The sequence below is a fragment of the Oryctolagus cuniculus genome, chromosome 7, assembly GCF_051225735.1.
Source record: "Oryctolagus cuniculus isolate XC-2025 breed Fujian yellow rabbit chromosome 7, ASM5122573v1, whole genome shotgun sequence".
In the NCBI taxonomy this organism is placed as follows: domain Eukaryota; kingdom Metazoa; phylum Chordata; class Mammalia; order Lagomorpha; family Leporidae; genus Oryctolagus; species Oryctolagus cuniculus.
The window spans coordinates 137,991,267-138,014,723 of record NC_142873.1 but is presented as its reverse complement, the minus strand read 5'-3'; the positions used below and the strand labels follow the sequence as shown (position 1 = coordinate 138,014,723).

The following is a 23,457-nucleotide window of genomic DNA, read 5'->3' as shown; positions in this document are numbered from 1 at the left end:
GTCCGAAGCTAGGTGCCGGGAACTTCATTTGAGACTACCATGTGGGTGCAGGGAACATCTTCCACTGCTTTTCCCAGGCCAATAGCAGGAAGCTGGACTGCAAGTGGAGCAGCCAGAACGCAAACCAGTCCTTATATAGGATGCTGGCATCCCAGGTGGCAGCAGCTTTAATAGCTATGCCACAGTGCTGGCCCCAACAGATGGAAATTTTAGAGTAATTGCAGGACTCCCAGTAAAATAAAAATGGAAATCATGTCTCAAAGAATTTATAGTTGATCTATGGTTTCAGGGTTCCTCTGGCCACAATGAACCCTTGAAAACCCTCACGCAGGACCAGTGTGGGCCTTTCTCACCTGGGCTCAACAATGGTCCACCTATTTTTATCTTTTTGATCATAGCCACCATAACTGGAGTAAGATGATGTCTCATTGTGGTGAGACACTGGTTCAGTTCCAGGGTCTGCTTTAGTAGGAAGCTGGATTTGGGAGACAGAGCCAGGCAATGTACCCAGACACTCCGATCTGTGACCTGAACTACTTAAGTGCTGGACCAAAAGCCTATCCTCTTTGTATATTCTTTTTTGTGAAATATCTATTCAGATCTTTGCCTATTTTTAATTTGTTACTCATTTATTTATTTTTAAACTGTGAATTCTTACTTTTTAAAATTTTTCTTTATTTCTTTTATTTATGGGAGAAAGAGAAATCTCCCACCTAGAAGTTCATTCCTTAAATACCTGCAACAGGGTCTGGCATTATAGCACAGCAGGTAAAGCTGCAGCATGTGATGTGGGCATCCTACGTGGGCACTAATTCATGTACCAGCTGCTACCCTTTGTGTCCAGCTCTCTTCCAATGCTTGGAAAATGAAGCAGAAAATGTCCCAAGTGTTTGGGCTCCTGCCACCTATGTGTGAGACTGGTACAAAGCTCCGAGTTCATGGCTTCAAATTGGCCCAGCCCCAGTGGTTGCAGCCATTTGGGGAGTGAACCAACAGGTGGGAGAGTCCCCCCCACCTCTTTATCTCCCCTTCTCTCTATAACTGACTTTTCAAATAAATACACAAATCTTAAAAACAAACAAACAAACAAACAAACAAAAAACCAAAAAAACAAAAAAAAACCTGGGGCATAGCGCTGTGGTGCAGCAGGTTAAAGTCCTGGTCTGCTGTACCGGCATCCCATATGGGTACCTGTTCGAGTCACAGCTGCTCCACCTTTAATCCTGCTCTCTACTATGGCTTGGGAAAGCAGTGAAAGATAATTCAAGTGCTCGGACCCCTGCATCCACGTGGGAGACCCAGAAGAATCTCTGGGCTTTGGAGTGGCCCAGCTCCAGCCACTGCAGTCATATGGGGAGTGAAATATAACTGTAACTCTGCCTTTCAAATAAATAAATTAATTAATAAGAATAAATGCTTGAAACAGCCAGGACTGGGCTATGCTAAAGCATGCATCTGAGAACGCAATTCATTTCTCCCATGTAGGTGGTAGGGACCAAACTACTTGTACCTACTGCCTCCCAGGGTACACATTAATAGAAAGGCTGGAATTGGGAACAGAGTTGGACTCAAACCCAGGCACTCTCATGTGGGTCGCTGGCATCCCAAGCAGGGTCTTAACTACCCAGCCAAACACCTGGTCCTATTTGCTCATATTTTTGAATAAATAAATTTTTAAGACTTATTTATTTATTTGAAAGGCAGAGCTACAGAGAAGCAGAGAGAGAGAGAGAGAGAGATCTTCCATCTGCTGGTTCACTCCCCAAATGGCTGCAACAGCCAGAGCTGAGCAGATCTGAAACCAGGAGCTTCTTCCTGGTCTCCCACATGGGTGAGGGGCCCAAGGACCTGGGCCATCTTCTACTGCTTTCCCAGGCCATTTCAGAGAGCTGGATCGGAAGTGGAGCAGCCCAGACTTGAACTGGCTCCCATATGGGATGCCAGCACTATAGGTGACAGCTTTATTCACTACGCCATAGTGCCAGCTCCTGTTTGCTCATTTGTTAATTGATTATTTGTGTTTTTGCTGTTGAGTTGTTTGAATTCATTATATATTCTGGGTATTAATCCATTATCAGATAGTTTGCAAATATTTTTAGTTATTCTGTAGATTGTCTCCTTTCCTATGTAGAAATTTGTTAATTTGATAATCCCATTTGTCAGTTTTTGCTTTTGCTACTTTTGGTTTCAAGGTCCTATTAAAAAAAGCCCAAAACTTTGGCTAGATTAACATCTTAAAGTTTTTGCTTCCTCTTTTCTTCTAGTCATTAGTCTTATATTTAACCCATTGGTCCATTTTGAGTTCACTGTTTTTACATGGTGAGAGGGATAAATTTCATTCTTCTGTATAGTGACACCTAATTTTCTCTGCATCATATGTCATTTATTAAGGAGGCTTTCCATTCTTCAGTGTGTGTTCCTGGAGTTTACACTTGGTTGAACCATGAATCTCAATAAGCTTTATTTTATTTTATTATTATTTTTATTTTTATTTATTTGACAGAGTTAGACAGTGAGTGAGAGACAGACAGAGAGAAAGGGCTTCCTTCCGTTGGTTCACCCCCCAAATGGCTGCTACGGCCGGAGCTACACTGATCCGAAGCCAGGAACCAGTTGCTTCCTCCTGGTCTCCATGCGGGTGCAGGGCCCAAGGACTTGGGCCATCCTCCACTGCACTCCCGGGAGACAGCAGAGAGCTGGACTGGAAGAGGAGCAGCCGGGACTAGAACCCGGCCCCTGGCAGAGGATTAACCAAGTGAGCCACGGAACCAGCCTCTCCATAAGCTTTTTTAAGTTGTTGAAATTGTATTAAAACTTTTCTATTTGTTTTGTTTGTTTCTTCATTAGAAGACACTCCAAGTCAGCCCCAAATTATTGTGGTGCCAGTTCCAGTACCAGTGTTTGTACCTATACCCCTTCATCTTTATACTCAGTATGCTCCAGTCCCATTTGGAATTCCAGTTCCAGTGAGTAATAATTTTACGATTAAGACTAATTTAGCATGCATTTCCTCTGTGAAAACACTGTTCACTTCTTTAAAATATACCTATTTCTGATCTGTTATCATGTTGCTATTATTTAATATGGAGTATATAATTGATTGCTTTTGTACCCTAATTTTTTAGATAAGGTTAAGGTGTAACTGTATGAAGGGCTTATACAGTGTAACCACTTACATGGATAAAGATCTGAAACTGTTTTGGAAGAATACTAGATACTGGCATGGGTGAAAAAATTACTGAGATTAACATTTCTCACTTGTTATTAAAGCAAAATGTATTCTTTTGTTTTGGAAATATATTTTCCTCGTACTGAATTCTTAAGAGAAACAGTTGTGTAAAAATGCTAAGCAAGAAATATAAGCAAAAACAAACTAAAAGTATATGCCATAGAATTATATTTTTTTTACATTTTTTTATTTATTTGAAAGAGTTGGCAGGGCAGTAGGAAGGTAGGAGGAGACAGAAAGAGAAATCTTCCATCCACTGATTGACTTCCCAAATAGCCATAACAGCTGGAGCTTCTTCCAGGTCTTCCATATGGGTATAGGGATCCAAGCACTTGGGCCATCTGCTGCTTTCCCAGGCACATTAGCAGGGAAGTGAATTGGAATTGGAGCAGCTGGGCCTGGAACTGACACCCATGTGGAAGGCCAGAGTCATAGGTGGTACCTTTACCCACTATGCCACAATGCCACAATGCTGGTCCATAGAATTATTCTTTTAGAGGATTCAGAGACATGCTTTGTTGAGTATCCAGGATATATAATTAATGGATTTTATTTCAGTGGTTCTAGTCTTTCTAAAAACAAACTAGCAAGACTATTTAATCATAGGCAATGAAAATATCTTGAATTTGTTTAATGTTTTAATATGTACATCGTATCTTACAAATAATAGTTTTGATGACAAGCCTATTGCCTCAGGAAGTTTTGAGTTTGGTGTTGGTTTTTCAGATGCCTGTTCCCATGCTCATTCCATCCTCAATGGATAATGAAGACAAAGCCACTGAGAGTATTGAAGACATTAAGGAAAAACTTCCCACTCATCCATTTGAAGCTGATCTCCTTGAGATGGCAGAAATGATTGCAGAAGATGAAGAGAAGGAGAAGACTCTATCCCAGGGAGGTTGGTATAATCTTTAAAAGTAAAGAAAGAAAAAACACATCTGCACATTTTTAGGTAACTTAAGTAATTTTAAGAATTGCACAATCAGGGTGTTTCTGAAAGTTTCATTCTGTGTAAACATGTGACACCTTATGGGTTTATTAAACTTGTTGCTTCTGAAAGTTCTTAGCCTTTTTATAAATGAAAGCTAGACATTGGTGCTTAGTGTAGTTTTTAGTTGTTAATGAGGAAATAATCTATAAATTGAAATTTCATGATCATTTTCTGTTTTTATCCTTTTTTTCAAAGTTATGATCCCCGCATAAGAGTTCCTGTTGTATAATAACCAGCATGCTGGTAGTGGGTAAATAGAACTTTGGGCCAGAGAACCATTTGGCTCAAAATAAACAATAGATGAATCTCATTCTGTTAGTGTGGAATACTTACATCAACAGTTAACATTTGTTTGTGCATATCATCCCTGAGGGATTGTCCTAAGTACATTTTGCAGATTGCTTCATTTAATCTTCAGAACAACTCTATGTGAAAAGTACTGTTTACTTCATATATTTCATCTGGAAATTAAATATTAGACTGGCCTTGGTTATGTAGGGAAGACGTAATTGAACCAAAACTTGAATCCAAGTCTGTCTGATTCCAAAGTAAATATTAACCAGAACTTATCAATATAAGAAAATTTCAGTAAGGTCATAGGAAATTAAATTAAAAAATAAAGTTACTCTAGTGCAAAAAATTTTTAGAACTTTGCAGTTCTGTTCCTGATTCTGGCTCCGCCTTCTGACTCCACCTTCTTATAAATGCAAACCCTGTGTCACAGTATGATAGCAAAAGTAATTGGGTTCTCAATTCCCTGCTTTGATACTGGCCCCAACCTCAGCCCAGCCCCCATCATTTGGGGAGTGAAACAGTAGATAGTTCATTTTCTCTTTCTCTCTCTTTCAATTAATTTTAAAAAACTTTTAAAAATTTAAAAAGAAAACAACTGAGCTTCAAGACATGTAGTGATAATCATGTAGTATATAGGTAAAATCAAATGGTTTCTCAATACAGTAAGGAGAAATTATTTTTAGCTGAAGGGATTTGGCTAATTTCTCTTTAATATTCGGTGGAAAAGGCAGTTTTCCTGAGTAAATAAAAAAAAGTTTTATTTTGTTTTTTACTTTTTTGAAAGATTTATTTTATTTAGTTGCAAAACAGAGTTACAGAGAGAGGTAGAGCCAGAGAGTGAAAGGTCTTCCATTCCACTGGTTCACTCTCCAAATGACCATAATGGCCAGAGCTGAGCTGATCTGAAGCCAGGAGCCAGGAGCTTCTTCTGGGTCTCCCTCACGGGTACAGGGGCCCAAGGAGCTAGGCCATCTTCTACTGTTTTCCCAGGCCATAGCAGAGAGCTGGATCAGAAGCAGGAGAAGCTGGGAATCAAACTGGCGCCCACATGGGATTCTGGCACTTCAGGCTGGGGCTTTAACCCTCTGCACCACAGCGCCAGCCCCTTAAGTTTTAAAACATACTTCTATCTTTGAGCTTAAGAAAGTATTTTGTGGGCCAGCGCTGTGGCACAGCAGGTAAAGCCGCCACCTGCAATGCTGGCATCCCATATGCACACCGGTTTAGTCCCAGCTGCTCCCCTTTCTTTCTTTCTTTCTTTCTGTCTTTCTGTCTTTCTGTCTTTCTTTCTTTCTTTCAAATATAAAGTTCAAAATTGTGACTTTTGGATTATAGCAGTTCCCCCCATAACCATTCTCCCACCCGCAAACCATCTCATCTCCTACTCCCTCTCCCATCCCATTCTTCATTAAGATTCACTTTTAATTATCTTTATATACAGAAGATCAACTTAGTGTATACTAAGTAAAGATTTCTACAGATTACACTGACACAGGCACACAAAGTATAAACTACTGTTTGAATACTACTTTTACCGTTAATTCACATAGTACAACACATTAAGGCATTAAGGACAGAGATCCTACATGGGGAGTAAGTGCACAGTGATCCTGTTACTGATTTAACAATTGACACTCTTATTTATGACATCAGTAATCACCCAAGGCTCTTTCTTATTTATTTATTTATTTATTTATTTATTTATTTATTTATTTTGAGAAGCAGAGTGGACAGTGAGAGAGAGAGAGAAAGATTTTCCTTTTGCCGTTGGTTCACCCTCCAATGGCTGCCGCGGCCGGCGCATCGTGCTGATCCGATGGCAGGAGCCAGGTGATTCTCCTGGTCTCCCATGCAGATGCAGGGCCCAAGGACTTCGGCCATCCTCCACTGCACTCCTGGGCCACAGCAGAAAGCTGGCCTGGAAGAGGGGCAACCAGGACAGAATCTGGCACCTCGACCAGGACTAGAACCTCCGGTGGCTGGCACCTCGGCTCAATAGGCTAATCCTCCGCCTGCAGCTCTGGCACACCGGGTTCTAGTCCCAGTTGCCCCTCTTCCAGGCCAGCTCTCTGCTGTGGCCCAGGGGTGCAGTGGAGGATGGCCCAAGTCCTTGGGCCCTGCACCGACATGGGAGACCAGGATGAAGCACCTGGTTCCTGACTTCGGATCAGTGCGGTGTGCTGGCCGTGGCGGCCATTAGAGGGTGAACCAATGGTAAAAGGAAGACCTTTCTCTCTCTCTCTCACTGTCCACTCTTCCACTCTTTCTGTCAAAAAAAAAAAAAAAAAAAAAGAACCCGGGGTCCCAGTGCAGCAGGCAGAGGATTAGCCTATTGAGCCGTGGCGCCAGCCCACCCAAGGCTCTTGTCATGAGTCTGCTCCACTTTTAATCCAGCTCTCTACATATGGCCTGGGAAAGCAGTAGAAGATGGCCCAAGTGCTTGGGCCTCTGCACCTGCACGGGAGACGTGGAAGAAGCTCCTGGCTCCTGGCTTTGGCTCTGTGCAGCTGTGGTTATTTGGCCATCTGGGAATGAACCAGTGGGTGGAAGACCCCCCCCCCCCCCGTCTCTGCCTCTCTGTAACTCTTTCAAATTAATAATTAAATAAATTTTTAAAAAATGTTTAAAAAGAAAGTATTTTGTAATTGACCCGTGGTCTGTTTACTTCCATGTGCTGATTGCTCATTAACTTTTATTTACTTTCTAAGTCTGCTGACCTTTCAGTGCAGTAGTAAACTCTATTATATGTTTTGGGGAAAAGGAGTTTAAAGCATATTTTTGAATCTTTCAATAGATGTGTGTATTTGCTTCCACGTGATGGTAACAGAGAATTTCAAATAGTGCAGGAATGTTGAGTCAAAAGTAAAGATCTCTCTCTCCATGGCTGCTAGTCCTGCCACTGAGGTTTGTAGCCACTATTAACAGGGGCAGTTTGTTTAGCCAGTTTAGCACAAATGTCTGATTTTATTAATGAGTCATTGTTTATGCATATGAAGTCTTACTTAGAACAGTATGTTATGAATCATCTGTAAAAAGCTGTCATTTCATTTGAGAAACAATTTGTTTTGTGCATACATTTTAACTGCTTTATTATATGCTTTTCTTTTTCTTTAGATTCTCAAACTTCTGAACAGGAACTTTTTTTAGACACCAAGATATTTGAAAAAGGTTTGTATTTGTAAATATATTTTAGTTATTGGAAATACTATCCTAATAGAAACCAATAAAGTATTAGTCCTCTTGTATTTGCTGTTTGCAATTTTGCCAAATGTCTACGATGAGTGCTGATTTATAATGAGAATAGTAAATAGCTACCTCAAAAAAAAATTTTAGCCAGCGCCGCAGCTCACTAGGCTAATCCTCCGCCTTGCGGCGTCGGCACACCGGGTTCTAGTCCCGGTCGGGGCGCGGGATTCTGTCCCGGTTGCCCCTCTTCCAGGCCAGCTCTCTGCTGTGGCCAGGGAGTGCAGTGGAGGATGGTCCAAGTACTTGGGCCCTGCACCCCATGGGAGACCAGGATATAAGTACCTGGCTCTTGTCATCGGATCAGCGTGGTGCGCCGGCCGCAGTGCGCCAGCCGCAGCAGCCATTGGAGGGTGAACCAACGGCAAAAGGAAGACCTTTCTCTCTGTCTCTCTCTCTCACTCTCCACTCTGCCTGTCAAAAAAAAAAAAAAAAAAAAATTTAAATTTTTAAGTGTTAACTAAGGTAATATTTTAAAGTGCCTACCAATAGTATGAATCCATTTATGTGAGGCTGGGAAACAAGTTACTTCATTCGTGACTGTACTTGGGTGGTTGTTCATCATCCAAAATCTCAGTTTTTGGTATTGAGGGGTTCAGGAAGGATGTCAAGAGACCATCTTGATAGCTTATTTGTTTTCTGTAAATTTCAGACCAAGGAAGTACATACAGTGGTGATCTTGAGTCAGAGGCAGTATCTACGCCACATAGCTGGGAAGAAGAATTGAATCATTATGCCTTAAAGTCAAATGCTGTGCAAGAAGCAGATTCAGAGCTGAAACAGTTCTCAAAAGGGGAAACTGAACAGGATCTGGAAGCAGATTTTCCATCAGGTTTGTACAACATAACTTGTCCTCTGAAAGTCATTTATTTTGGAAGGTTGGTATACTCTGAATTGACATTGTTAAAGCAGTCATGATGTGTTAGAGATAATGTAGGGTACAAACAGTACCTGCCTTTATGGGTTTCAGCTTGTACCCATGCTGTTCTTCTTCTTCTTCTTCTTCTTCTTTTTTTTTAATTTTATTTTTTGACAGGCAGAGTGGACAGTGAGAGAGAGAGAGAGAGAGAGAGAGAAAGGTCTTCCTTTGCCGTTGGTTCACCCTCCAATGGCCGCCGTGGCTGGTGCGCTGCGGCCAGCACACCGCACAGATCCGATGGCAGGAGCCAGGTACTTATCCTGGTCTCCCATGGGGTGCAGGGCCCAAGCACTTGGGCCATCCTCCACTGCACTCCCTGGCCACAGCAGAGAGCTGGCCTGGAAGAGGGGCAACCGGGACAGAATCCGGCGCCCCGACCGGGACTAGAACCCGGTGTGCCAGTGCCACAGGCCAAAGATTAGCCTAGTGAGCAGGGGTGCCGGCCCCATGCTGTTCTTCTAAGTGACTAGTTTGGTTTTTGAATTTTTTTAAAGAAACCTTTCCCACAGCAACCATTTAACAGATTTTCTTGATTATTCATGAAGTTTTCATTTGGTATATCCTTGCTCCTAGGTATATGTAAATGAAGTTTTTTTGCAAACAAAGTAACTGAATATTGTGATGACTACCTGATAACTTCTTCCATCAGTCTAAGTCTTTATTTAAGTCTGTGAGTTGTTTACCTCACATTGTGCTTTCTGCTGGTTGTTATAGAGTCCTTTGACCCACTTAACAAAGGACAGGGAATCCAGGCACGATCCCGAACAAGACGACGACACAGAGATGGCTTCCCCCAGCCCAGACGAAGAGTAAGCAGCAGCTTAATTTTTCTGGAGTGTTCTTCCTTTATTCTACCAGTGTTAATTAGATTCTCCTGTTTGCACAACTCTGTACTAGCCAGAGTTAGTGGTTCCATACATTATTTTGTAACCTCGTATTTTTGTGTTTTTTTCTTGTCAAGAATCATGTCTTTTATTTTATACTTCTCCCTCTTTTTTACTTTTAATTTCATAGCAGTTTTAAGTTTATAAAACAAAAATTGTGAGATAGTATAGAAAGTTCCCATATACCTCACACCTATCTTCCCCTGTCATTAACATCTCATATACTACAGCATGCTATGGTTGTCACAGTTGTGAACCATATTCAGCTTCTCCTACTTTTATTGTCAAAACTCCTTTTATTACCCCCCACTCCTCACCACCCCAGAGCCTCTAGTGATTAACATTCTGTATTCATGCCTTCTGTTTTGTTTTGTTTTTAACTCCCACATACGGTATTTATCTTTCTGTGTTTGTCTTACTTAACGTGATGTCCTATCCATTTTCTTGCAAATGACAAGATTTCTTTCTTTTTAAGGCTGAATAGTGTTCTGTTGTACATACATACCATCATTCACCCAGTGGTGGACATCTTAGTTGATTGTGTATCTTGACTATTATGGACTATGATAAACATGTTAGAGCAGGTATCTCTGTGATACAGTGATTTCATGTCTTTTTGTTTATATATTAATAATAAGATTGCTGAATCATTGGCAGTTTTAGTTTTTAAATAAATCTCCATACTATTTTTCATAGTAGTTTCACTTACTTACATTCTCACGAACAGAGTAGAGTTTCTGTTATTAGCATTTGTTATTTTCTGACTTTTTGATAATAACCATCTGACAGTGGTGAGGTGATACCTCACTGTGACTTTGTTTTGCATTACCCTAATGGCTAGTGATATTGAGCATTTTATCATATATATTTCTTAACCATTTTGAGAACTGTCTATTCAGGCTTGTTGCCTCTTTCTTTCTTTTTTTAAGATTTATTTTATTTATTTGAAAGACAGTTACACAGAGAGGTAGAGCCAGAGCCAGAGAGAGAGAGAAAGAGAGAGAGAGAAGAGAGAGGTCTTCCATCTGCTGGTTAACTCCCCAAATGACCACAATGGCCAGAGCTGAGCTGATCCGAAGTCAGGAGCTAGGAGCTTCTTCTGGGTCTACCATATGGGTGCGGGGACCTAAGGACTTGGGCCATTTTCCACTGCTTTCCCTGGCCATAGCAGAGAGCTGGATTGGAAGTGGAACAGCTGGGATTCAAACTGGTGCCCATATGGGATGCCAGCGCTGCAGGTCGGGGCTTTTACCCACTGCACTACAGTACTGACCCCATCGGGTTGTTTGTTTTATCGTTGTTGAGTTTTTTGAGTTCCTGATACCTTCTGAATACTAATCATTTATCAGGTAAGTAGCTTGCAAACATTTTCTCCCATTCTGTCAGATGTTTCTTCATTTTTTATCATTCCCTTTGTTTTGTAGAAGTTTGAATTTGATACAGTCTCCTTTGAGTAGTTTTGCTTCCGTTGCTTGCACTTTTACAGTCTTACCCAAGAAATTATTGCCTACTCCAGTATCTGTACTTGTTTCCCTCTATGTTTTCTTCTAGCAGTTTAATAGTTTCAGTTCTTACATTTAGGATCTTTGATCATCTTGAGTTGATTTTTGTATGTGGTAGGAGGTAGAGATTTAAATTTATTTTCTACGCATGGTGTGTCCAGTTTTGACAATATCATTTGTTAAAAGGACTATCCTTTCTCTAATGCATGTTCTTGGCACCTTTCTCAAAAATCAGTTGGCTAAATCTATATAAGTTAATTTCTGGGTTCTCTATTCTGTTCTGTAGGTCTTTATGCCAATTTTTGTTCCAGTATCATGCTGTTTTCCTTACTATTCGTAATATTCTTTGAAAGTAGGTATTGTGAGTTTGTTTTTTTTTTTTTTTTTTTTTGGTCAGAATTACTTTGCCTATTTTGCATCTTTTGTGGTTCTATATGAATTCTTAAATTTTTTTAAAAAGATTTATTTATTTATTTGAAAGTCAGAGTTACAGAGAGAGAGAGGGAGAGGTGGAAAGAAACAGAGAGGTCTTCCATCCGATGGTTCACTCCTCAGTTGGCCGCGACGGCAGAAGCTGTGCCGATCTGAAGCCAGGAGCCTGGAGCTTCTTCCAGGTCTCCCAGGTGGGTACAGAGGCCCAAGGACTTGGGCCATCTTCTACTGCTTTCCCAGGCTGTAGCAGAGAGCTGGATCATAAGTAGTGCAGCCGGGTCTTGAACTAGTGCCCATGTGGGATGCCAGCGCTTCTGGCCAGGGAGTTAACCCACTGAGCCACAGAAACGGCCCCAGGAATTCTTAAATTCTAAGATGCTTTTTCTAATTCTGTAAGGAATTTCCTTGGTATTTTGTTATGGACTGCATTGAATCAGTGGATTGCTTTAGGTAGCATGGACATTTTAATAATATTCTTGTAATCCATGATCAAGGTGTATTTCTCCAGTTTTTGGTGTTCTTGATTTCTTTTATCAGTGTTATATAATTTATATAATTTTCATTGTAGAAATTTTCACTTTGGTTACATTTATTCCTAAAAAATTTTTGTTTGGTGTGGGCATTGTGAATGGGATTTCTCCTTTGACAAGTTCATCATTAATGTATAAAAAAGCTGCAGTTTTTGTGTGCTGATTTGTATCCTATGACTTTACGGAATGGACTTATCAGTTCTAACAATTTTTTGGGACAACTTTTAGGTTTTTCCATGTACAAAATCATGTCACCTATAAACATGGATATGTTGATTTCTTCCTTTCTAATATTGATATTGATGCCTTTTATGTCTTTTTATTCCCTGATTGCTCTTGCTAATACTTCCAGTAATATATTGAATATGAGTGTTAAAAGTGGACATCCTCGTCTTGTTTAAGATCTGTGGGGAAATGCTTTCATCTGTTTCTCATTCAGTGTAATACTGGCTATTGGTTTGTCATTTTCAGGTGTGTTCCTTCTAATCTGTAGACCATGAACAGATGCTTCCTCTGCATCTGTTGAGATGATCATAGTTATTATTCTTGATTCTGTTAATGTAATTTATGATGTTTGTTGATTTGCAGATGTTGAAATCACCCTTGCATCTCTGGGATAAATCCCACTTCATTACAGTGTATGATCTTTCTGATGTAGTATTGCATTTGGTTTGCTGATATTTTGTTGAGTATTTTTTTGCATCTGTGTTGAAAAAATATGTTAGTGTGTTGTGTCTTTGTTTGGTTTTGGTATCAGATTAATGATTATTGCATAGAAAGTTTGACAGAGTTCCATCCTTTTCATGATTTTGGAATAGTCTGAAAAGTATTCAAGCTAGTTCCTCTATAAATGGTTTATAGAATTGAGTTGTAAAGCCATCAGGTTCTGATCTGAACTTTTGCTTGATTGGGAGACTTAATTACTGCTTTAGTCTCATAACTTATGATGAATCTGCTTCACTCTTTTCTATCTTCTTGATTTCATTTTGGTATATTATGTACCTAGGTATTCATCTATTTCTTTGAGATTTTCCAGTTTGTTAGCATATAGTTGTTCATAATATTTTCTTATGATTAGGCCGGCGCCGTGGCTCAATAGGCTAATCCTCCGCCTTGCGGCGCCGGCACACCGGGTTCTAGTCCCAGTTGGGGCATCAGATTCTGTCCCGGTTGCACCTCTTCCAGGCCAGCTCTCTGCTATGGCCCGGGAGTACAGTGGAGGATGGCCCAAGTCCTTGGGCCCTGCACCCGCATGGGTGACCAGGAAAAGCACCTGGCTTCGGATCAGTGCGGTGCGTTGGCCGCAGCACACTGGCCGCGGTGGCCATTGGAGGGTGAACCAATGGCAAAAGGAAGACCTTTCTCTGTGTCTCTCTCTCTCTCACTGTTCACTCTGCCTGTCAAAAAAATAAAAAAATATTTTCTTATGATCTTTTGTATTTCTGTGGTATTTGTTGTAATGTCTTCTGATACACTGTTTCCATATATTTATAAGTCTTTTTTTTTCTTTTTTGATTTCATTTGTATTCTGAGAAGATAACATGGTGTGATTTCAGTTTTTAAAAATTCACTTAGACTTGATTTGTTGCCTAATTCATGATCTGTCTCAGAAAATTTCATGTGCTGATGGGAAGAATGTGTATTCTGTTGGTTAAAATGTTCTGTAAATAACTGTTCAGGTCTATTTGCTCTGTAGTATGCTTCAATTCTGATGTATCTTTCCTGAATTTCTATTTGAATTTAACAGTGGAGTGTTAAAATCCCCCACTATTATTTTATTGGTGCTTTCCTCTTCCTTTAGAACCATATCTGGGTAATCTCATGTTGGGTTCATATGTATTTATGATTGTAACATCCTGATAAATCAGTTCTCTTACCAATATTTTATGTCATTGTTTATCTCTTTTTTTCATAATGATTCATTTTATTTATTTTAAAAGACAGAGTTACAGAGAGAGGAAGAGACAGAGGGAGAGGTTTTCCATCCACTGGTTCATTCCCCTACCAAATGGCTGCAGCAGCTGGAGCTAAATTGATCCAAAGCCAAGGGTCAGAAATTTCATCCAGGTCTTCTGCATCTGCATGTGTGCAGGGGCCCAAGCAATTGAGCCATCTTCCACTGCTTTCCCAGGCACATTAGCAGGGAGGTAGATTGGAAGTGGAGCAGCCAGGACGCGAACTGACGTCCATGTGGGATGCTGGTGCTGCAGGCCAGGCCTTTAACCCACTGTGCCACAGCACTGACCCTGTTTATCTCTTTTTACAGTGTTTGATTTAAAGTCTCTTTTATCTGATATGAGTATAGCTACTCCAGCACATTTTGGTTTCCATATGCTTGATAAGTCTTTTTCCAAACTTTTACTTTTAGTCTATGTGTATCTTTACTTATGAAGTGAATTTCTTATAGTCAGTATATAGTTAGGTCTTCGTTTAATCCATTCAGCCAACTGGTATCATTTGACTTAGGAATTTAATGCGTTTACATTCAAGATTAATATTAATATCGTTTTGTTGATTGATTGCTGATATTATATATTCTGTTAATTGATTTTGCACTGATATTTATGTGTTTTCATGATGTTTACTTCTAATGTAGAAATTCCCTTAAGGATTTCTTGTATGACTGATCTGGTAGTGGTGAATGTTCTTATTTATTGCTTGTCTGGAAAAAAGTTTATTTCTCTTCACTTCTAAAAAATAGCTTCACTGGATAAAATATATTCTTGGCTGGAAGTTTTTTTCTTTTAAGATCTTTAAATATATCGCCCCATTCTCTTCTGGTTTGTAGGGTTTCTGCTGAGAAGTCTGCTGTTAGTCTATATGTAACTTGATGGTTTTCTGTCACTGTCTTTAAAATTCTCTCCTCTCCTTTAACTTTTGACAATTTGATTATTATAAGCTTTGGAGAAAGTATTTTTTGGTGGAGTCTGCTTTGAGCTTCCTGTATCTGGATATCCATATATCTTTCAAGACTTGGGATGTTTTCAACCATGATTTCATTCAGTAGCTTCAGTGCCTTTCTCCTTCTCTTCTTCAGGTATTCATATACTACAAATATTTGTTCACTTAATTGTATTCCATGTTTTTCATTGTGTTCCATTCTTTTCTCTTTGTTTCTGTCTGAATGAGTTATTTCAAAAGACTTGTCCTCAAGATCAGAAATTATTTCTTCTGTTTAGTCTATTAGATTGTTGAAGCTCTCAGTTATATTTTTTATTTCATTGATTGAAGCTCTTGGCTCCAGGGTTTCTATTTGTTTTTTTTTTTTTTCCCCCAGCAATTTCTGTCTCTTTACTGAATTCCTCATTTATATCTTCTATTGTTTCTTCATTTCCTTAAATTGTCCGACTGTATTCTCTTGCATCTCATTAGGTATCCTTGGGATTATTCTGTTGTTTTTGTGGGTTTTTTAAACATTTATTTATTTATTTGAGAGACAAAGTTACAGACAGAGAGGGAGACTCAGAGAGAGAGGTCTTCCATCCACTGGTTCACTCCCCAAATGGCTGCAATGGCTGGAGCTGGGCCAATTTGAAGCCAGGAGTCTCCTCTGGGTCTCCCGTGTGCAAGCAGAGACCCAAGCACTTGGGCCATCTTCCACCTCTTTCCCAGGCCATTAGCAGGGAGCTGAATTGGAAGTAGAGCAGCTAGCACTTGACTGAACTAGTGCCTATATGGGATGCCAGCCCCACAGGCAGAGGCTTAACCTGCTGTGTCACAGCACTGGCCCCTGTGGTGGTTTCTTTTTTTTTTTTTTTTTAATAACTACTGAAAATTATAGAATTATAATCTGTGTAATTTTCCATTTCCTATCAGTGGCAGTTCCTTAATATCAAGAATATCAGATATTCTAGATTATAAACAAAGCATGCATTCAGTTTGGGTGAATGTTTTACATTTTTATAACCTTGAGTAAAAACTATATAAATAAATTTTTAATGTGTCTTGTATAAGATAGCCAACACAGGAATTTACATAGGTTAGAAACAAGAATGAATAATTAAGGAGAGTGCAGACTATGGACTATTTTCTCAGAGGATGAAAGTAGAGTACACTGAGAAAGAGGTTCAGATAACCCACCATTCATACAAATAGTTCCTTAAGTATCCATGTGGATTCCTGTCTGTAACCTGGGAAATCCCATTACAAAGAAGTCTGTTCCTTGTTAGACATAGCCCCAAACTGTCATTTAGTCCCGGAAGCTTTGACAAAGATCTCTCTCTCTCTCTCTTGCTCAGAGTGGGAGGAATCCTACAACTCTGGAACAATATTATCTCTTCTCTCAAACTTTGGTTTTATGTTTTACTGTAGGATTCAGTAATCCAGAAGGAAAACAAGGTAGTCTGGGTTAGTCGTGTTTAGTGGGAGTTGAACAGAGATACTTGTTTGAAAATGGGTTTCTTTCAGGTCAAATAGCCATGTCTGCTGAGGTTCCAGAACAGCCAGTAGACCACAGAAAGACAGTTGGACCTGCGGTCGAAACCAGCAGCTATAGTATGACTGCTGGTCTTCAGTCAGGGCCATTGGATCATTATTTTCATTTCTTTTTCAGGCATTGCATAGATTTCATTTTACTTGGGATCTGCTTTTGGAGAATTATTGTTGTATTTTAGGTGTCATGCTTCCTTGCTTCTTTGTTTCACTATGTTTAAGTCTGTTAATAGTTCTTTCTTTATGGGGTCATTGGAAAACACATTTTTATTTAGATGGAATGCAAGGTGTCACTTGGGTTGTTGCTTTGGCTCTGGTTCTAGGTGAGCCCAGAAGTATAACCTCTGAGTGCTTTCTAAAGTAGCAATCGTTGTCAACAGTATCTATGAATGCCACAGTTGTATAGTCCAAGCAATTGTGGAGTCATGTGGATTTGAAGTGGACATGAGTTTCCAAAGGTGTGTGTCAATCACAGTAAGGTTACTGGTGTTGTGGGATGGAGAGGGGCTGTTCCCTGTCCCTCCAGGCACGCTGAGAGATGGTAAGGCTTGTGGCAGCAATAGCTGTTGTTGCGGGGTCGTGTAATACAGATGGGAGCTTCCAGGTCCTGATGAGCAAGCGAGACTGATGTTGGGGCATTTAGCAGCTAGAGAGTTCTAGTCCCACTACAGGGGACCTTGTCTTACTCCTGTGGGGGTGAATACAGGTAATGTTTATCGTTCTGCACCAGCAGGTGTGGGAGTGGAGCAGTAGAATTCAAGTAGGTTGTTCCCTAGATCCCACAGGGTTAGGTTCTAGTGAGTTTGAAGAAAATATTACAAATAGTCACAGACCTGAATTTGCAGGGTACAGTGGGGTCCTTAGCTGGGTCTCGCAGAGCGAGTGCCAATTAGGCTGAGGTTTGTGTACTGACAGTCACTAGCCTGAAGCAGAGGAATGCATGGAGCCTTTTAGATCCCTTTGTGTAGCATGAATTACTCCAGGTTTTGTAGCAGCAACAGCAGTAGTCCCAGAGCTTCAAGGCATATAGGGGCCTACCCGCCAGTTCTCACAGAGCCACCCAGCGCTCTGTTCTAAGAGCTGCAGAGGGGACTTCCGCAGATCTGGTCCTTTGGAATTATGTGTGGGCTGCTGCTGGCATCAAGACCCATGAGGCTGAGGGGAGTTGCCTAGATCATACAGAGTTAGCAAGCATAGCTCCCAGGGCTGGTGCGCAGAACTGCCACAGCGGCGAGATTCAAGGTCACCTGCTGTCTGCCCTGGAAAGTGTCCTTGCTCTGGCTTTGAAACTTACAGGGAGCTATGAGGCTGCTCGCTGTCCCCTAAGGCAGATGGCATTTAGCAGCTGTATGGCAGCAGCTCAGGTCTGGCGGTTTAGGGGCAGGGCAGGCAATGTAGGTGCATGTTTTGGAGCCAAGTAGTCACTTGGACCCCAGTCAGCTTTCTAAAGTGATGTAAAGTCAGTGAGGACTATGGAATTCTCCCATGGTTAGAGCTATAGGTCTGCAGCAATGGAGGGGGAGAGGGGAATCACGGAGCTTTTGCTGACTGAGCAAGATGTCATCCCCCCAGCTGAGGTGAGTATAGGTCCTGTGTTCAGCCTTTTTGTTTGTTTTAAGATTTTTAAAATTTATTTATTCAAAACGTAGAATTAGTAGAGTTAGAGAGAGAAGTCTTCCATCTTCTGGTTGACTACGTTATGGCTGTAACAGCTGGAACTGGGCAGATCCAAAAGCCAGGAGCCAGGCTTGAGCCATCTTCCACTGCTTTCCCCAGGCCATAGTAGAGAGCTGGGTCAGAAGAGGAACAGCTGGGCACGAACCGGCACCCATATGGGATGCTGGCACCACAAGCAGAGGCTTAGTCTACTGAGCCACAGACCAGCCCCTGTTCAGCTGTCTTGATCTCCATTTTTACATTTATTTCAATGGGACTTTTTCTTTTGTTTCTATAATTGAGACTTTTTTCCCCAGCTTTTGCTTTAAATGTCTTTTTTAAATCCTTTTATACTTTTTATTTTTTAAAGTTAATGTTCAGCTTTTTTCACATGTTATAATACTGAAGTTCACTATGATAATTGTGAAGTTCACATTGGCTTCATTGATACAATAGTAAAGTTTTGAGTGTTGAAAAGACTTTTCTCATCCCAAAGTTAATAATAGCCTTATTTTTTAATTAGCGCTATTGAGTTATAATTGTATTAAAAGCTTTGGAAACTCTAAATGTACAGTTTGATGGGCTTTGATAAATGTATATGGTATGTAATTTCTGCATGATTGTGAATAATTCTTTTATACCGTAAAGTTCCCTCATGACCTTGTGCAGTCAGCCTCTCCAGTTGCTGACAACCATTAGTCCTGTGTGTAAATCAGTGCAGAAGCACTGCTTTGCCTTTGTTATATTTTTAGGTAATTTTTGTTTGAATTGAGGCAATAGTCAGGGTTCACTTTTTGGCAGATGGATATCTGTTTTAGCACAATTCTTTTTTTTTTTTTTTTTTTTTTTTTTTTTTTTTTTTTTTTTTTTGACAGGCAGAGTGGACAGAGAGAGAGAGAGAGAAAGGTATTCCTTTTGCCATTGGTTCACCCTCCAGTGGCCGCCACGACCAGCACATCACGCTGATCTGAAGCCAGGAGCCAGGTGCTTCGTCCTGGTCTCCCATGCAGATGCAGGGCCCAAGTACTTGGGCCATCCTCCACTGCACTCCCTGGCCACAGCAGAGAGCTGGCCTGGAAGAGGGGCAACCGGGACAGAATCCGGCGCCCCGACCGGGACTAGAACCCAATGTGCCAGCGCTGCAGGTGGAGGATTAGCCTATTGAGCCACGGCACCGGCCTGTAGCACAATTCTTAGAAAAGTCAAACCTTTCTCCATTGCATTACTTTTGCACCTTTGTTTAACATCAACTGACTTCATGTGTGAATCTGTTTTTTCAAACTGCACTCTAGTCCATTGTTGTACATGCCTATTTTTATTGTCTTGACTGGTTTAACTTTATGCTGAGCCTTGAGATCAAAAGCTAGAATTAGAGTGAACTTGTCAGTTTTGTATGAAAAGGACAGCTGGGATTTGGTGGGAGTAGGTCCCGAGCCTATGCACCAGAGAACTGCCATTTTAGTAAGTTTGAATCGTCTAATCCATGAGCATGATATTTATTTAGCACCATTTATTTAGGTGATCTTTAATTTCTTGCAACAGTATTTTGTACTATTCATTTTATAAGTATCCTTGTATTCTATTTAATTTTAAAATTCTGTTTAAATTGTATTATTTTAAATTTTTGTTTTTTAGTGTTTCTTATCAGTATATGGAAATACAAATGATTTTTTGGTATTTGCTTTATGTCCTAAAACTTTACTTAATAAGGCTCTTGGGATTTTCAACCTAGATAATAATTATCTGTGAAGAAAGACAGATTTACTATAGGTTTCTCACAGATGGCCCATATCAGGTAGAAGAAATTCCCCTCTAATTTGATAAAAGTTTTTTTTTTCCTTTAATCATGATTGGCTGTTGAAGTTTGTCAGGTGGATTTCTTGGATCTGTGGAAATATTACCTGCTTTTCATTTCTTAAATTTGTTAAAATGGGGACATATATTGATTTTTCAAATAGTGAACCTTGCATTCCTCATAAACTCTGATTTTGTTTTACTTATTTTTTAAAAAGATTTATTTATTTATTTATTTGAAAAGCAGAACTATAGAAAAAGAGGGCGAGAGGGAGGGAGGGGGAGAGAGAGAGAAAGGGAGAGAGAATGAATCTTCCATCGTCTGGTTCACTCCCCAAATGTCCCAAATGGCCACAACAGCTGGGGCTGGGCCAGGCCGAAACCAGGAGCCTGGAACTCCGTCAAGGTCTCCCATGTGGGTGCAGAGGCCCAAGGACTTGGGCCATCTTCGCTGCCTTCCAAGGCGCATCAGCAGTAAGCTAGATTGGGAGTGAGAGTAGCTGGGACTCAAACTGGTACCTATACGGGATGCTGGCGTCAGAGATGGTGGCTTAACCTGCTGTGCCACAATTCTGGCCCCATGATTTTTTCTCTTTTTAAAAGTCCAACTTTTGTGGGCTGGAACTGTAGCACAGTGGGTTAATCCTCTGGCTGTGATACCAGCATCCCATTTGGACGCTGGTTCTAGTCCTGGCTGCTCTTCTTCCTATCCAGCTCTCTGTTATGGCATGGGAAAGCAGTAGAAGATGGTCCAAGTGCTGGGGCTCCTGCACCCACATGGGAGACCCGGCTCCTGGTTTTGCAGTCATTTGGGGAGTGAACCAGAGGATGGAAGACCTTTCTCTCTGTCTCTCCCTATTACTATCTGTAACTCTTACCTGTCAAATAAATAAATAAAAATCTTTTTTTTTTTTTAAAGAAAAGGCCAGCTTTTCATTTGTTTTTATTATTTATTTCTTTAACTTCAGTTTGGGTTTTAATCTGGCCTTTTTCTGGTTTCATGAGGTAGAAATTGAGGTTATGGATTTTAGACTTTTTTCCTCCTATTTCTCATAGACGCTCCTCCTACCCCCACCTGCAACCCCAACCTGGCTACTCAGGCAACTGTATTGCATCTGAAAGGTCAAGGCTGCTGGAACCTGGAATGTTGCATGTAAAGTGAAAATAATATAAGCATTTTAATATTATGAATTTCCTCTGCTGATTTAGCTTCATCACAGAAATTTTCATGTTTTCATTTTTATTTAAATTCAGATTTGCTTCTAAATACTTTTGTGTTGTGTTTTTGTTGACACATGGAATAGTCATATTATTTAATTTACAATTTTGTAGAATTTACTTGGCATGTTTAGTTTTCTTGTCATTGGAAAATTTACTGAGACTTTTTTTATAGCCCAGAATGCAAAATTTTCGTGTATTCCATGAAATAGACCTGAATGGTAGGAATAGTTGATACCTCACTGGGAAATTCCAGTCTCATCATCATGGGGAATACTCAAATGGTAGCGATTATTACACTGTGATCTTCTAAATATTTAATGTATTTCTCTTTCTCATTTGGATTGGATTCCATAATCTCTAAAGTCCTTTCCTTCTCTAATACTCAGCCTTTGAGATATAAAAATAAATTCCATATTCAGTTAATGAAGGCCCTTTTCAGCTTTGAGAACCCTGATTCTTAAAGACCCAAAACTAAAATTTTATATCCTGTAAATTTTTGGAATTCTTTCAGGGACGGAAGAAGTCTATAGTGGCTGTGGAGCCCAGGAGTCTTATTCAAGGAGCCTTTCAAGGGTGTTCAGTGTCTGGGATGACACTGAAATACATGTATGGGGTAAATGCCTGGAAGAATTGGGTTCAGTGGAAAAATGCCAAGGAAGAACAGGGGGATCTAAAATGTGGAGGTAAATACACAGCATGAGTTTGTGTCTTGATTTAGGTGGGTGAAATACTAATAAGTAGGTCAAAAATCTACTCAATAGAGATAAAATCTAGTTAAAAAAAAAACCATAAAACTTTTTTGGCTTTATGTAATTTTCCCGTTGTTATTTTTAATTGTCAATTATTTTTCTGTCCTCATCAGGAGTTGAACATGCTTCATCTAGCCCATGTTCTGACCCTTTAGGAAATGCTCAAGACCAGACACTCTCTCAAGAATCCTCTGAGCCAGGCTGCAGAGGTAAAACATGTTTCTCTTCATTTGGTATGAAGTATTTATGATATTATTGAATTAAATTTCTAAATTGAATGTTTTAAATTGTTTAAAATCTTAAGTATATCTTACCCTGAGTTTTAAAGAGGCTATTTATGATGTTATATCTTCTGAGTGTTAAGTTCATTATGGAAATATAAGGCATTTTATTTCATTTTCTTCACTTTCTAGCAGTGAAGGTGGTTCAAAATATGTCTTCTTAAGGGCTGTGTCTTTATAGTAACCCATGGAACACAGTGTTTGTTTTTTTTTTTTTGAGAAAAATACCTTGAAATGCGTTTCTTTTTTATATAAGAATGTTTCTAATAGTGAGTTCTGTGTAACTGATATTGTGGTTTCACTTCAGCTGAAATCTGGGTTCAAATAAAGTAACCGTGTATATAATTTGAACACTACATGAGTTTTCATCTTCTACTTATTTTTATGTCTTACTCTAAATTTTTGTTTCTGATTTATATTTTGCTTTTTATTATCTGTGTTTTATGTATGGTATTTATGTCACGGTACTTTAAGAAGTTCATGGGAACATGGAATTAAAAGATAAGTTTATTTTGGGGGCAGGTGTTTGGTATAGCAGTTAAGACACTGTTAGGAACATCTACATCCCATACCTAGGCTCTGGGTTCGAGTTCTGGATCCACTCTCCGTTCAAGCTTCCTGCTAATGTACACCCCAGGATGCAGCAGGTGATATTCAAGTAGTCGGGTGCCTGTCACTAATGTGAGAGACCCATATTGAGTTCCTGGCTTCTGGCTATAGTGGCCCACTGTTGTAAGCATTTGGGGAGTAAACCAGTGACTGGGACATCTCTTTTGTCTGTAGCTGTCTCCCTGTCTTTCACTTCCAAATAAATACGTATTTTAAAAGATGAATTACTTGAAGTTTTAAAGTCCATGCATAGGTTTTTTTCAGAATATGCATTTTCCATGAATTTTATAAAGACTGTACATGTAATGTGTATGGAATGAGATGGGGCAGGAGTGGATGAGTATGTCCACGTCACCAGATTTTTTGTTTTGTTTTGTTTTTAATTTTTTTATTTTTTGACAGGCAGTTAGACAGTGAGAGAGAGACAGAGAGAAAGGTCTTCCTTTTTCCGTTGGTTCACCCCACAAGTGGCCGCTACGGCCAATCCGAAGCCAGGAGCCAGGTGCTTCCTCCTGGTCTCCCATGTGGGTGCAGGGCCCAAGGACCTGGGCCATCCTCCACTGCACTCCTGGACCAAAGCAGAGAGCTGGACTGGAAGAGGAGCAACCGGAACAGAATCTGGCACCCCTGGGACTAGAACCCGGGGTGCCGGCACCACAGGCGGAGGATTAGCCTAGATTAGCCTAGTGAGC

At 40.2% G+C, this 23,457-nt stretch overlaps 1 protein-coding gene across 13 annotated transcripts in view; it reads left to right on the top strand.

Annotated features, from left to right (window-relative positions):
* The window catches only part of ZMYM4 (zinc finger MYM-type containing 4), a 185,719-nt gene that overhangs the window by 140,821 nt on the left and 21,441 nt on the right, over positions 1 to 23,457 (top strand). For 12 of the 13 annotated variants that reach the window (XR_016211122.1, XM_002720695.6, XM_089301035.1 and 9 more), the window contains 7 exons: positions 2,848 to 2,966; positions 3,956 to 4,127; positions 7,629 to 7,682; positions 8,410 to 8,589; positions 9,391 to 9,485; positions 21,638 to 21,809; positions 21,989 to 22,084. Coding sequence is in view for 11 of the 13 variants with exons in the window: in XM_002720695.6 (XP_002720741.3) it covers positions 2,848 to 2,966; positions 3,956 to 4,127; positions 7,629 to 7,682; positions 8,410 to 8,589; positions 9,391 to 9,485; positions 21,638 to 21,809; positions 21,989 to 22,084 (888 nt within the window). In the remaining 2 variants the exon portion in view is untranslated. The remainder of the gene's footprint in view (positions 1 to 2,847; positions 2,967 to 3,955; positions 4,128 to 7,628; positions 7,683 to 8,409; positions 8,590 to 9,390; positions 9,486 to 21,637; positions 21,810 to 21,988; positions 22,085 to 23,457) is intronic. The other variant, XR_016211123.1, reaches the window with a different exon arrangement.